The 14,056-nt window shown below is 28.3% G+C and overlaps 2 protein-coding genes across 2 annotated transcripts; both read right to left on the reverse strand.

Moving 5' to 3' along the window:
* Window positions 1-1,082: 1,082 nt before the first annotated feature.
* LOC145830128 (uncharacterized) lies at window positions 1,083-12,037 on the reverse strand. Its single transcript, XM_082938014.1, has 12 exons — window positions 11,933-12,037; window positions 11,246-11,335; window positions 9,518-9,643; window positions 8,998-9,168; window positions 7,509-7,567; window positions 7,127-7,395; window positions 6,563-6,812; window positions 3,872-4,030; window positions 3,487-3,717; window positions 3,074-3,146; window positions 2,408-2,452; window positions 1,083-2,347 (listed from the first exon to the last, which is right to left on the reverse strand). The coding sequence occupies exons 1-12, from the start codon at window positions 11,951-11,953 to the stop codon at window positions 1,997-1,999; spliced, it is 1,845 nt and encodes a 614-aa protein (XP_082794140.1). The 5' UTR covers window positions 11,954-12,037; the 3' UTR covers window positions 1,083-1,996.
* Window positions 11,978-12,987, reverse strand: LOC145830130 (tetratricopeptide repeat protein 1-like). The gene has a single exon (XM_082938015.1). The coding sequence runs from the start codon at window positions 12,976-12,978 to the stop codon at window positions 12,190-12,192; it is 789 nt and encodes a 262-aa protein (XP_082794141.1). The 5' UTR covers window positions 12,979-12,987; the 3' UTR covers window positions 11,978-12,189.
* Window positions 12,988-14,056: the final 1,069 nt, after the last annotated feature.

The following is a 14,056-nucleotide window of genomic DNA, read 5'->3' on the forward strand; positions in this document are numbered from 1 at the left end:
ACTTTAGCTAATAAAATAGAGTCTTTCTAAGATAAAAATTGATATAAAACCATTTTTATTTCGCAAAAAAAAGTACACTGCTGCAGGTTTGCATAAATGTAACAAGCATGCAATACAATCGCTTTTAAAAAGTTTGAATCACTCAGGTACTAACTGTATATTATAAAACGGAGCTTAGGTAAAACATAGATGCATTAGAATTTAAAGTTAGAAGGTCAAGTTTTAAAAACGAGTTTTTCAAAAATAACTGCACCATATTGCTTTTTGTGACTTTAGCGACTGATTTTTTCAATTAAAAACTGTTCTTTTTATCATGTTATAAAACTTTTATTCTACAAATACTAGATACTAATAAAGAGTTATCACAAAAATTTAGTTTAAGTTTCCCTTCAAGCAAAAATGCCCAACAACATGCTTTTTAGCTTTAACAACTAATTTTAGTTTATAAGGCTTTTTGATTTAAATATTAATAAAAAGATAAGTCATAACTTTTTCCTTATTATGCACATTTGCACAATATACCTTTCTCTTTACTAGTTGTAGTATACAACTACTTATGATAGTTTGGTTTGTAAAATCTAATAAATTTATTAGAATATTAAATTAATTCGTTTAGGTTATTATAATTTATATTCGTCATAGAATATCAAAAACAAGTAAGTTTGGAGGACCATTCAAACAAATTGAAGTATGTTTTGCATGTTATAGAAATAATTAAAAAATTTAGTTAACTAGCTTAAAAAGAAATAAAAATTCACCTTATAGTTTAATGAAAGGAATGCCCTTTTTGTTTTATTATAAAATGCACAAAGATAAAACCAATAGTTTTAACAATCAAAACATCAATTGTTTATCTTTAAAAACAGTATTATGTTCAGATTAATGCTGGCTAAATGACAGAGTTATATTTTTCAGAATAAAGTAGATGGGTAAAAAGGAAAAAACCCTGAACCTAACCTGATAAATTACTTTTGTTAACAAAAAACGTATAAAACATAAAATTTTAGTTTAAAAAACTAGTAACAATAACTAACTAGTAGTTTAAATAACAAAACTAAAAAATCAAAGATTAATTAAATTTTCCAAAATAATATGAGTGTCAAGCCTGTAAAGGTTTTGTCTTAATAATTCATGTTGTATTTCTTGTACAATGAAACATTTATTAACCGAAATGTGTTTGTACACCAAGTCCTTTGACAACTTTTTGAGTGTATTTTTTGTCGTTCAATAAATAATAATACCAAATACTTTTGTATACAAAAAAAAAGTGGTAAATATCTATGAATTTACAACAACTAGTTACTGTTTATATTCTTAGATTAAGTTTTACAACAAATGTCATGCCAATCTTTTAAATATATTCGTATCATCTATTAAGTTTTCCTAAAAAGTTTTAACATGCTACATCCTGATTCATCATACTTATAAAATAGTAACCAACCAATCATAATGTATGAAACTTAAAAATCAGTCAGTTTACGAAATACTAATTATCAGTCAATAAGAAATTATAGTACAAATGTTATAAATTAAGTTATAATATTAATGAATGACAATTTATGACAAAACCAAAACAGTAAAAACTCTGTTACGTATTATACTATCAAATGTTTCTTTTTTTTGGATATTTGTACTGTTATGCTTGATAAGCTTATCAGAATAAGTTCTTTGTTTCAGAAAATAATTTATTCTCTGTTTCGATCAACGAAAAACTCGTCTGGTTTAAACAAATTTCTAACTACAAAACTATATGTCAAGCTACATAAACTACTCTGCCAAAGAAACTTATATAAGTTAAACCTAAATTTATTAAAATAACGAATACAATTTATTTTGAAAAGTTATAACAACCAAGTAAGGAGTAATTATAAATCAAGCATTTCAAAAGTTTTACATTAAAGCTCATGAAAAACATTCACTATTTCAAACTTTAACATAATTAAAACCATTTCGAATAAATACATATAGGTATTTTAAACCAAAATCCTAAAACCCATCAGTTTCTTTTCTTTTGCTTCATGGACGCGAGCGCGCGTCTCCTGTACTCTCCCTCCGAAAACTCCGACGATTCGTCCTCCTCCGAAGATCCCTCCGAACTTTCGGAGCTCTCTTCCTTGCGCCGCTTCTTCTTGGAATGACGCTTCTCGACTTTCTTTGACTTCTTCACCTTCCTCACCGGCGACTCATGTTCCGATGATTCCTCCGACGAACTTTCTTCTTCTTCTGTCGTTTCGTGCCGTCTCTTCTTCTTTTTCAAATCCCGAGACTTGCGCTTTTTCTTTTCGTCTTCTTCGTTGACTCGAGTCTTTTTAGCAGACTTTTCTTCCTTGTGTTTTTTAGAGCTCACCTGTTTTTTATTGCAGTTTAGATAATAATAATAAAGGCTTAATGCAATGAAAATTCTTACCTTGGATTTCTCTAGTTTTTTTGACGATTTTTTCTTCGTCTGAGCCTATTATAGAGTAACAATTTTATAAATTGTTTTTAAGCTTATATTAAATCATAATAGCTAGGATTTAAAAGAAAAGAATGGAAAAGTACATATATTATATAGTTTATAAAAATTTAATTGTAGACAATAACTAAAAATAGTGTAATCATTAATAAAATTATAACAATAAGAACAGGGTTGCCAAAAACATTTGGCAAATTTCTCCAGGTTTTCAAAATTTCCTCCAGGTTTTTAAAAGTACACATTTTTTGGTTTATTTTTATTTTCAAGTCAAGTTTAAGGTAACATACTGTGTTAAATAGTATAAAAAAATTTAAAAGATACTGTACAGCAACTTAAATGTGTTTTTAACAAAAATAAAACATTTTGATGATGACTAATTTTTTATATCTATATGATAGATTTTTTGTGTCAAATCGAAATTTTACTACTGAACATGTAAAAATTGTTAAAAACTCCAGGTTTTTTTAGTGATTTTGTTCAAAATTCCAGGTTTTTTTTGGCAACTCTGTAAGAAACAAAAAGTACAATTATGTAAAACTTAAAATTAGTACCACCAAATAGATGCATCAAAATTTCGACTATTAAAAATATTGTTACTTGTCTTTGAATGAAACTAACATTTTTGACATGAACTTTTTCATCTTCCGAGCTGTCTTCACTTGATTCTTCAACTTTTTTATCCAAACGATGTCTACAAATTGATTATGATATAAATATTTATACTACACATAGATTATAACCTACACACCTACATAAAAACTTATAAATTTAAGGTTTTTCTGAACTTTGTATGCATTATAACTGAATACTTAACCAGAATTGAAGAAACTTAAACCTAAATCTGTTTTTTGTTTTGTTTATCATAAATATAAGCTTCAAAAACTAAATTTATTTACAACAGAAACATTCTAAAAAATTGTGCCTACTTAAGACAAGCAGCATCAATAAATTTACAAAATAGTATAACTACATATCTTAGGCTTAGTGTTATAGAAGTTTTTTTAATTGTTGTTGTGTTTAATTTAACTAACTTTTTGCTTTTTTGCGACTGAGAAAGTTTTTTGATGCTCCTCCTTTTTCGGTCCTTCGTCTTTTTCTCCTCAACTGCGCTCGACTCCGAAGACTCGGATGATGACGACGATGACGTCGCGGAGTCGTCACTCGATGATGACGATTCGTCGGAGCTGTCCTCGGAGGATGACGTGGAAGGTCTTCTCCTCTTGCGAGCTTTTCTCCTTGCCTCCGCAGCTCGCTTCATCTCACTAAAATGCCAACAGGCAACTTAAGTTTTTAACAAAAATAAAAGAAAGTAACAAAATTTTTTTATTTATTTTGTAATTAGTTTATAAAAAATTTTCTTCTTACTGTAGAATTAAATATGATATATATAAATTTTTGTTCTTAATAATTATTTACCGCAATCTTCGTTCTTCTTCCTCTTCCCTCCGTCTCCTTCTGATTCTTCTCTCTTCCTCGCGCCTCCTAATTTCTTCCTCCTCTCTCCTCCTTCGACGCTCTTCTTCGCGCCTCCTCAAGCGACGCTCCTCTTCTGAATCGTAAGATGGTTCGCGGCGTCTGTTACGTCACGATGATAAAATATAACTGAAGTTTAAAAAAAACCTTAAATTCTATGTAGTTTATTTATATAATTTTCAGTTCAAACAACAAACAATCAAGGCTGAAATCAGGGTTAATAAATGTTTTCCAAAAAGTTTTCAAAAGTACAAGTTTTTCGGTTTATTTTTAGTTTAAAGTAGTACCCACATACTGAACCCACAATTTCGGGTCCGGCCGGACCTGGATCTGGACTTTTTTTTCATATCAAGATCCGGCCGTATCCGGACCCGGATAGTGAGTCATATTATGTCAATTATGTTATATTATATATATATCATAAAAATTGGTCCAGCACTAAAAAAAAAGTAAAATCTAGAGAAATCTAGGGAAATTCATGATTTTTTCAATTTTGTTTAGGCAAATTTAGGGTTTTTATTTTTTGGATAATTGCAAAAATCTACGGATATCTAGAGAAATCTAGGGATATGGGAACCCTGTAAAGGTTTTTAAAAACTGAAAAAAGTGCTTTAATCTAATAGTCAGTAGAACAGCTAGCCATAAGGTTGACAATTTGGTAGTAAAGTTTTTAATTTTACAACATAGGTAAAGAGTTGAATTTCTGAAATGTTTATTTCATAGTTTAAATGTAAACAAATGTAAATTGGTCTCGTGTACAAAATGAGCCAATCACGATAAGTGTTTAATTTCAACTGACGAAAATGACTCTTTTTAAATTACACAGGGTTTGTTTTTGAAAAAATACTTTTCTGTATGCTCTTTTTTACTAACTAGATCCGAATCAGCCGGACCTCTGTTAGGATCCGGCCGGAACCGAACCTTTTTTTAAAATCAAGATCCGGCCGGATCTGGATATCAGACAAAGATGGCAATATCCGGCCTGATCCGGACCCGGATAGTGAGTCCGGTACATCACTAGTTTAAAGTTAAGTTTAAGATAAGAAACTGTTTTAAATAGTATAAAAACATTGAAAAGATACTGTGAAGCAACTATAAATGTGCTTTTTAATAAGAAATTTTACGATGATGACTAAATATTTTTATCTATGTGATAGATTTTTTCTGTCAAATCAAAGTTTTACTACTTAACATGTAAAAGTTCCAGATTTTTTTTTCAAAATTTCTCAAATTCCAGGTTTTTCCAGGTGTATTGGCACAACCAGGGGCGTCGCCTGGGGTGTTGCACTGCCGCAATTGCACCACCTTAAAATTGTGTAAGAAAAAATTAAGTATCTATAACGTTTTCGTTATTTTTTAAAACAAAATCTCTTATAAAACTCCAATTTAGAAAACGACCATTTTGCTCACTTCACTGCCACAAACTCTTAGCTGACTGCCGCAAATGAACTCAAAACAGTAACATATCATCAAGAATTACCGCAAAATCTATATCTTGCGGTAAGTAAGCTAAGTTGAAAATTCCCTTAAACAGTACAGGTTTATGTATCATTCCACAAGTTATTGTAAACAAAAAATGAACACAAAGCTAAGTAGAGCACAGGCGATTCAAGCAAAGGGAAGTCCAGAAGCAAAAACAACTCGAGAAGAGGCAACTCGAGAAGAGGCAAATCGAGAAGAAGCAACTCGAGAAGAAGCAACTCGAGAAGAAGCAACTCGAGAAAAAGCAACTCGAGAAGAGGCAACTCGAGAAGAGGCAACTCGAGAAAAAGCAACTCGAGAAGAAGCAACTCGAGAAAAAGCAACTCGAGAAGAGGCAACTCGAGAAGAGGCAACTCGAGAAAAAGCAACTCGAGAAAAGGCAACTCGAGAAAAAACAACTCGAGAAGAGGCAACTCGAGAAGAAGCAACTCGAGAAGAAACAACTCGAGAAGAAACAACTCGAGAAAAGGTAACTCGAGAAAAAGCAACTCGAGAAGAAGCAACTCGAGAAGAGGCAACTCGAGAAAAAGCAACTCGAGAAAAAGCAACTCGAGAAAAAGCAACTCGAGAAAAAGCAACTCGAGAAAAAGCAACTCGAGAAGAAGTAACTCGAGAAAAAGCAACTCGATAAGAAGCAACTCGAGAAACAGCAACTCGAGAAAAGGCAACTCGAGAAAAAGCAAGTCGAGAAGAAGCAACTCGAGAAGAAGCAACTCGAGAAAAAGCAACTCGAGAAGAGGCAACTCGAGAAGAAGCAACTCGAGAAGAAGCAACTCGGGAAGAGGCAACTCGAGAAAAAGCAATTCGAGAAGAAGCAATTCGAGAAGAAGCAACTCGAGCAGAAGCAACTCGAGCAGAAGCAACTCGACCAGAAGCAACTCGAGAAGAAGCAACTCGAGCAGAGGCAACTCGAGCAGAAGCAACTCGAGCAGAAGCAACTCGAGAAGAGGCAACTCTAGTAGAGGCAACTCGAGCAGGGACAACTCAATAGGGGCACATCGATCACCTTTAACTCGGATTTTTTTTTCTGCACCACCTAAGAAAAATACCACGCGACGCCACTGGGCACAACCATAAAAAATTGATATTTTTTAATTAAAAAAAAATTAAGTTTAATTAATTTTATTATGATAAATGACTAAAATGTGCAACCTGTGACTAGACTTGCGCGATTTTTTCTTTTTCTTATCTTCTTCATCATCATCTTCTGACGACACTGAATCTCTTCGTTTCTTCGAAGATTTTTTGTGACGATCGGCGCGAGGCGACAAAGATCTCCTTTTTTTCTTCTTTTCGTCCTCCGAGTCGCGTTTGCCGCTCTTCTTTTTAACATTGAGTCCGTACTTTTTATCCTGCTTTGGAGGCTCAGAATCATCGCTTTGTTGTGGTTCGGTTGAATTTTCTACAAAAATAATAATCTTACTATTTTTTCTAATTTTTTACTTAAACTTGTTTTCCAAATGTTTAGCACGTAACAAATACAATCTTAATTTATCATTTAGTTTTTCTCAAATTGCAGGTCTTCAAAGTTCCTTTGAAGCGGATAAACATCTGAGTCACCAAAAATTGTCCGGAAACATTTTATAGCTTCAGACTGAGTGTATTTAGTTAAAGCTCGTATTTTAATAAATTAGGTGTCATCAAATTATAATGGTTTCATAAATTGAAAAATATAAACACAATTAAAAAACTTTAAGTAAAAACTTTCAAACATACCTTTCTTAGCGACCTTGACATCAAGATATTTCGGCGAGGACTTCTCTTCCTCATTGTCGTGTCGTTGACTCGGGGGAGACGATGACTTTTCTCGGGTTTTTTCTTGCTCCCGCGACAAGCTGCGATGACGCTTCTCACGTGACCTGCTTCTCCGGCTCGACTTGTGCTTTCTCGACGATCGATCACGTGACCTGGACCTTCTGCTTCGTCGGTCACGTGACCGCGATCTCGACCTGCTTCTCGTTTTCCGGCTTCGCTTGCCGCGAGACCTGAAATTTTATTATGATGAATATATATTTATTACTAATTAATATTTTAATATTTAATAATTGTAATAATATTTAACAAACTTATAAGTGCTTTAGGTAAAAAATAAACCAACCGTGATCTTGAACGTTCTTTCTTGAGTTTTTTCATCTCTTCCAATTTAGCATCTTCAATCTAAAAATGAATTTTGTAGTTATATTAATTTACAAAATTACAAGTATACAAGCTTACAATATCGGTATGTTAAGTATAAAATATATTAAACACTCTGTACTTAATCAAACATTGTGTAAGTCAAATTAATGTAAGATAAAAATGGTGTCTTAAAGTATTGTAAATGTTTACAGGGAACTTTTTTCAAGCTCACTTCGAAGAAATGCAGTGGAAATTTGTCAAACATTTACAGCTTTTAAAAACGATTACAAAAGTTTACTCACTAAAAAAAACATATCTTGAAAACTAAATATATATAGTAACTCACATGTTAGGAATATTTATTTTATTATATTTATATTATACTTATTTTGAAATATACTTTATTGATGTAATATTTTTTGAAATAGTATGTATATATTCACTATTAAAAATTTCAAGTTAATCGTTTGCTAATAAAAATCCTAGCGAAGCAAGTTCATTAACATACATAATAATAACAAATTTAAACAGTACTCTTTCTTTATTTAACTAAGACATGTTTCTGTGTGTTAGCAAGTTAATACACTGTAACGGAACTCTGTAAAAAATTAAAAACAGTAAGGAAAGAATAGAAGCCAAAGTAGGTGTGTATATTTGGTTATTAAAAATAATAATAAATACTAAATATTAATGGTTAATAATAGATACAATATAAATGTTAAATCCGACTGTTATAAAACTATATAATATTTGATAAGAATAAATACTATAGATTATTTACATATTTTTTTTTTTTTTCTTTTTTTAATTAACAACATAGAAAGCAAATAACTTAAAAAAAATATATATATACTCAAGCACATAAAATTATTACCACTGTATTTTTTTAAACTTTATGTTTAACAGTTTTTTTTAAACATTGTTCAAATTACTTTTTAAAACTCTTTCTTTTAAGAATATTTTAATTAACTTGACTATATACAAAAAACTGATGAAAAAAACAACACTTCTAGCTATCATAAATGTAAAAAATGATATTAAGAGAAAATATTTTCCTAATACAAAATCTTGAAATTTTTATATAAAATTAAAAAATTAAGCGAACAAGTACCATTCATGTCTTAACTACGTATCAATTAACTTGGTATTTACAACTTGATATTACTTTTTAGTTTGTATTGCACAAAAGCGAATCATTAGATTTCAATAAAAGCCAAAGTAGTTTTGATGGATCAAAAATAAAGAGCTTTATATGTGCCTATGGAAGATTAAATTTATGAGACTAATAAATAATTTTTGTTTACTTCAATATAAATATTGAGATTGAAACATTTTAAAGAAGTATAAATTCTTTACGTGGAAGAATTAAGCTAAATAATAAATTTTAATTGGAACAAAAGCATTAAATAAAAATAAGTATTCTCATTTTCATTCAACAGACTAGATAAAACAAAAGTAAATAAACTTACTTTACGTTGTCTGATTGCCTCCTTTTTCGCCTCCATCATTTCAGCAGGGATTCCACAACCGGAATCCTGAGCTGACTTCAGCAGCGCCCACAACTCGCCCATGAAAATACGCGCTCCTTTGCCGTTAAAAAATCCAGTCACGTTTATTTGCAGCTCCTTTGGGTCCGGAAACTAATGATAAAATAAAATTTTAAATAAATTTATTATAAACAATAGTATCGTTATTTTTCTTTATCTTTTATGCAATTTTATGTAGATAAATAACCAAACTGTTCTTGTTATAAAATCAACTTTAAGTTGCTTTTGTATAAAGAATATTTTGATAATTTATTTAGATGAAAGTTTTACATAGTAACAAAACCACTTGAATGTATCCTAGACCCATTATAGAAATAAATATTGTAAATAAAAACTTTTTTAGTTTCATTAACACAGATTTTTTATTTCGTTACTAAAATGTATATAATTCTATCATAGTTATAAACTGTAAAACAGTAAAAAACTTTTTTCAAAAACTTACTTGTTTTTCAGAGAGAGAGTTGTAAATAAATTCTATGACAACATCATCTTCAAAAGTCAATATTTCAGTTACTCGCTTTTCAATCCAAGGCTTCAGTACATCTAAATCCACTTTTTTCATATCTATCTGTTCATTTATTACACATTTGAAAAAAATTTCCCACAATGAGATTATTAACCGTTTTTGAACCATACAACTGCAAAAAAATAAAACCTCGTTTACTAGCATTTTCAGACAAAGTTTAAATGAAGTTGAAAAAATAGTCGAACCTGTTACTAAAAAAGTAGATATCTAATAACTATTAGAAAAACTATAAACTGCATTGAACAAAAATACAGGATTTTCAGATATGTTTTTTGACCTCTATTTTATGCAAGTTATTTTTACGATAAGATGCATAGTTTCTTGACATTTAAAAAAACATTTTGTAATACAATTACATATCATAAACTAAAAAATTTAAATATAAAGAGCAATACTGTTTTCATAGCCAAAATAAGATAGCGTTTTAGTTACTGAAATTGTTACAAAATATACAAAAATAATTATTAAACAAGTAATGTTCATTTAATAAAATCCCTATTGATAAAAATATATAACTGTTATTTTAAAACAAACTTTAAAGCTTCAGAGGGTTAAAATTATTAAAAGATAATAATAATATTAAAAGTGATAAGAATTATTTTAATCAAACCAACTGACGAATTTGAGTAACCAATAAAAATTTATAAAATTCTTAAAAATATCATACTAAGTTTTATTATAGGTTTGATTGTTAGAAAACAATTAAAGATCTGTACTTTGTAAACCCAGAACAAATTTTTTCTAGAAAATTTATTTAGCAAACTAAGTTTAGCTTTAAGAGTTTGTCAGTGAACTAAATAAATAATTCTGAAAAATAGAAATATATAAAAGTCATAAAAATAAATTGTTTAATATGCATAGTTGGGATAAAACATGTTTATTTTTTGACTTTTTTACAACATTACTCAGTTTTAGAAATGTAATTAAAAACAACTTAAAAAATAATTAAAAAGTATTTTTCAAATTATAGTAAAATTTATACAAAATGACAAAACTTAAATATAATAAGCTCTACAATAACTTTGTAACAACAAGTTTTGTAAAATAAAAAATAAACTTATACCTTTAATATAAACATATCATGTTTTCATCATTAATTTTAAATTCAGCATATAAAACAAATGTTGGAACTTTTACAATAAAGTAGAACTAGCCACTAGGTGAAAAATAAATTTGATGAGTTTCTTAATATAGAATCATAGTTACTTTTGTCAGCCTGATTTTTTCAAAAACGCTCTAAAATATTAAAACTAGCCTGAGTTGGCCTAATATATCTTGAGGTGTGGCAACCCTAAAATAAACTGTTTGAGAAATTCGAAAATGTTTAGCTAAATAGTTAAAAAATTAAAGAAGATGATATAGTTTTAGAATTTCTTTAATTATGAGAAAATTGACTACAAAAATTATTTTTTAATATTGATTTAGTTTTTATAGAAACTGACTGTATCACAAAAATTAATTTAAAATTTCTTTTAAACTTTCTAAAAACTTTTTATTTTATATTTAAATATCTCATTCTTGAAGCATTCAAATTGGTGTCAATAAATTTTCAAAATAAAATATTTGACCCACACCCTTCTGTCTTATTTAATATTTAATGGAAATTAAAATTATCAAAAGTAAGAAAACAATTAAATTACTAACCTTTGCAGCTAAGTTTTCTGAAAATTTCATTGACTTCATCAATTTTTTATTCTTATTGGAGAACCTATTATCTTGTTCAGTAGTAGTACCCTGTAAAAAATACAAACCTTTATATGTACTTCTAAACAACAAATCATATGCATTTATTAGTTGCAGGTAGTGATTTTTTGTTTCAGATTCAATTTAAGTTTTTTATTTTACTTTTCAACTTAAAAATAAAATACATAACTACTCAATTTTCAACTTAATATTTTATAATTAGGTGTTGGCATTGTGCTGGAAATTAAAAAAAATATTTTAAAAAAATTACCTACTATTAACTTATATATAAAAGAAAAAGTATAATTACTTATGAAAGAGATATAAAAATTCATATTTTTAAGCTAATTATTAACAAGCAAATCAACTCGATATAAAGCAAAATCAAATAACTTTTTTCTATAAACATCTCAATATTTTAGCATATCCATTTGATGCTTAACACAATTATACCATTGTTAAAACTTAGTATTTCTTAAAAACTATAAACATGTATGTTGAGTTTTAAAGGTTTTATACTGTAAGAATATTTTCTTTTATATAAATATTTATATATTATAAATATTATATATACGTATAAAAAATATTTAAGCTTTTAGAGTTTCAAAAACCTTAGTCAAAAACAAATTAAAATATTGATGTACTTACTCTGTAAAAACCAGAATCCATTTTTTTATTCTATTTTTAAAATAGTCTGCAGAAATGAATAAAATTATAACATTTTATTTTATATTTTAATAATTATATTAAGATTTTATAACCAACGTATTTAACATGTTAAAAAACGAAATATCCTAAAACAATTATTAAGTATGTTTTATTGCTTGAATACAAGTAATATCAATATTTTTATGCTTCTAAATTGCCATAAAAAAAAAAAAGTTTTGAAGTAATAAAATCAAACACTATGTATTTGCATCAGGATTTTGAACAAATTGACAGGAATAAGAGCCTTGCTCATTTTGTTCAAGTTTAAAATTGTTAGTGGATAATCCAAATGGTTTCAAGCACATGTTACCAAGTTTTTTCAGTTGCCCCATCATTTCAGTTTTCAATTTTTCATTTCTTTCTTCAATCTGTTGTTTTAGCTTAAACAAAGCAGTTTTAGCTTCAGTTGAAAATTGACTAGGGATGTTTGGTATTTTTAGTAGCCTTTCCCAGTCAGACTGAGACTCTTCAAGTTTTTCACTTTCTTGGTAAAGTTTAGCTCTTCTTCTAATAGCTTTAATATAATTATCGTTTAATTCAATTGCTTTTGTGCAATCAACAATTGCTTTTTCCTTTTGTCCTATTAAATCTAAACAGATAGATCTATTGTTAAATAAAGCAGAACGCTCTTCTTTGCAAGTTTTTGGACAAATCAAAAGGCCTTCAGTGTACAAATCAATTGCACTGGAATAATTTTCAGCTTTATAAGCTGAATTTCCTTCAGTTTTAAATTGTAAAGCTCTATTTCTTCTAACTTCAACTTCTTCTTCACTTAAGAACCCTTCTTCTTCATCACTACATTCTAAGTTTTCATTATTGGAGTTTTCATCTGATGATGTACTTAAATTTTTATCTGTGTCTGGTGTTAAAATGCTATCAGTTTTGTCTGCATTATTTGTTTCTTTTAAGGACAACTTTGATTCAAGTTCTTTTTTTTCACCACCAGCTTGATCACAATCATAAAAAATTTCCTCTGTATCACTCATTTTAAAGTAAAATCCTAATAAAATAATTTAATTGATTTATTTCAATTTTTTTGTTTAATAATACAGATCTATGGTTACTGAATAATTTAAAAACTGTGCACAGTGTGGTTAGATAATTGAAAAAATTACATGTAAAAACTAAACTGTATAGATTATTTTTTATATAAATTAACTCTTGCTATGATTTAATTGTCCAAATTATTGGCTATGTAAAATTACATATTAAAATTTATATAAAGAATTGTAATATTAAGTTTTTGTGATAAAAAAAGATTTTAAAGTTAGATAATTTTAAGTTATACAGTTATATAGTTTAAATAAACTAAATTTATATATGTAAAATGAAGACATTCCTAAGCATACTATTGTTTACTCATTAGTAACACTGATATACATGAAGATTTTTTAAACTTTTACATTATTAATACTTAATTCATTTTATTATGAAGCTCTTAAAATGTAATGAAAAACTTTTCTTTTTTCACAATTTAGTCTTATCTTATTGGGTTTTAACTAAGCTACAAGATGCTTTTTACTGATTTAAAAAATTCAAAAAATTTTTTGAGATATAGCAGGTCAAAGTTGGAGCCAATAACAGGTTCCTTATAGGAGGCGCAAACTAAACCTGCAAAAAAAAAATTACTAAAAATCTATCTCATCTTGCATTTTTTGTTACAAATACCTCAAACTTTCAGGATATGTTCCTTGCAACATTTTATAATTCAGAACAGAATTTAAAAAAAAAAGAAACTTTTTTAACAAAAAAACCTAAAAAAAACAATTTATATCAAAAAGCCTCAGAGGAGATAAATTTTTAGTGATTTCTAGTTATTTGCTGTTTTAGTTTGTGCCTCCCATAAGGAATCTATTGTAGTCTCCGACTTTGATCAGCTATATCTCAAAAATTTATTTGAGTTTAAAAATCTGTAAATATCAACTTGTAGCTTAGTTAAAACTCAATAAAATAAGACTTAATTTTGAAAAAGGTGATTAATTCCCCTATACCCTTAAATAGTATATAACATTAAAAAGATACTGTAAAACTAATTTAAATGTGCTTATAATAAAAAAAAGTTTG

This window comes from Thalia democratica, chromosome 2, assembly GCF_965202585.1.
Source record: "Thalia democratica chromosome 2, ktThaDemo2.hap1.1, whole genome shotgun sequence".
NCBI classification, from domain to species: Eukaryota; Metazoa; Chordata; class Thaliacea; order Salpida; family Salpidae; genus Thalia; species Thalia democratica.

Bases quoted from the DNA above. Each gene is read 5' to 3' on its own strand.
- LOC145830128 (XM_082938014.1), bottom strand. From the start codon at position 11,953: ATGGATTCTGGTTTTTACAGA. The intron at 3,718-3,871 runs GTAAATAATTAT...TTGGCATTTTAG, and splicing joins GAAGAAGAACGAAGATTGCG to TGAGATGAAGCGAGCTGCGG. The intron at 3,147-3,486 runs GTTAGTTAAATT...ATCAATTTGTAG, and splicing joins CAGTCGCAAAAAAGCAAAAA to ACATCGTTTGGATAAAAAAG.
- LOC145830130 (XM_082938015.1), bottom strand. From the start codon at position 12,978: ATGAGTGATACAGAGGAAATTTTTTATGATTGTGATCAAGCTGGTGGT.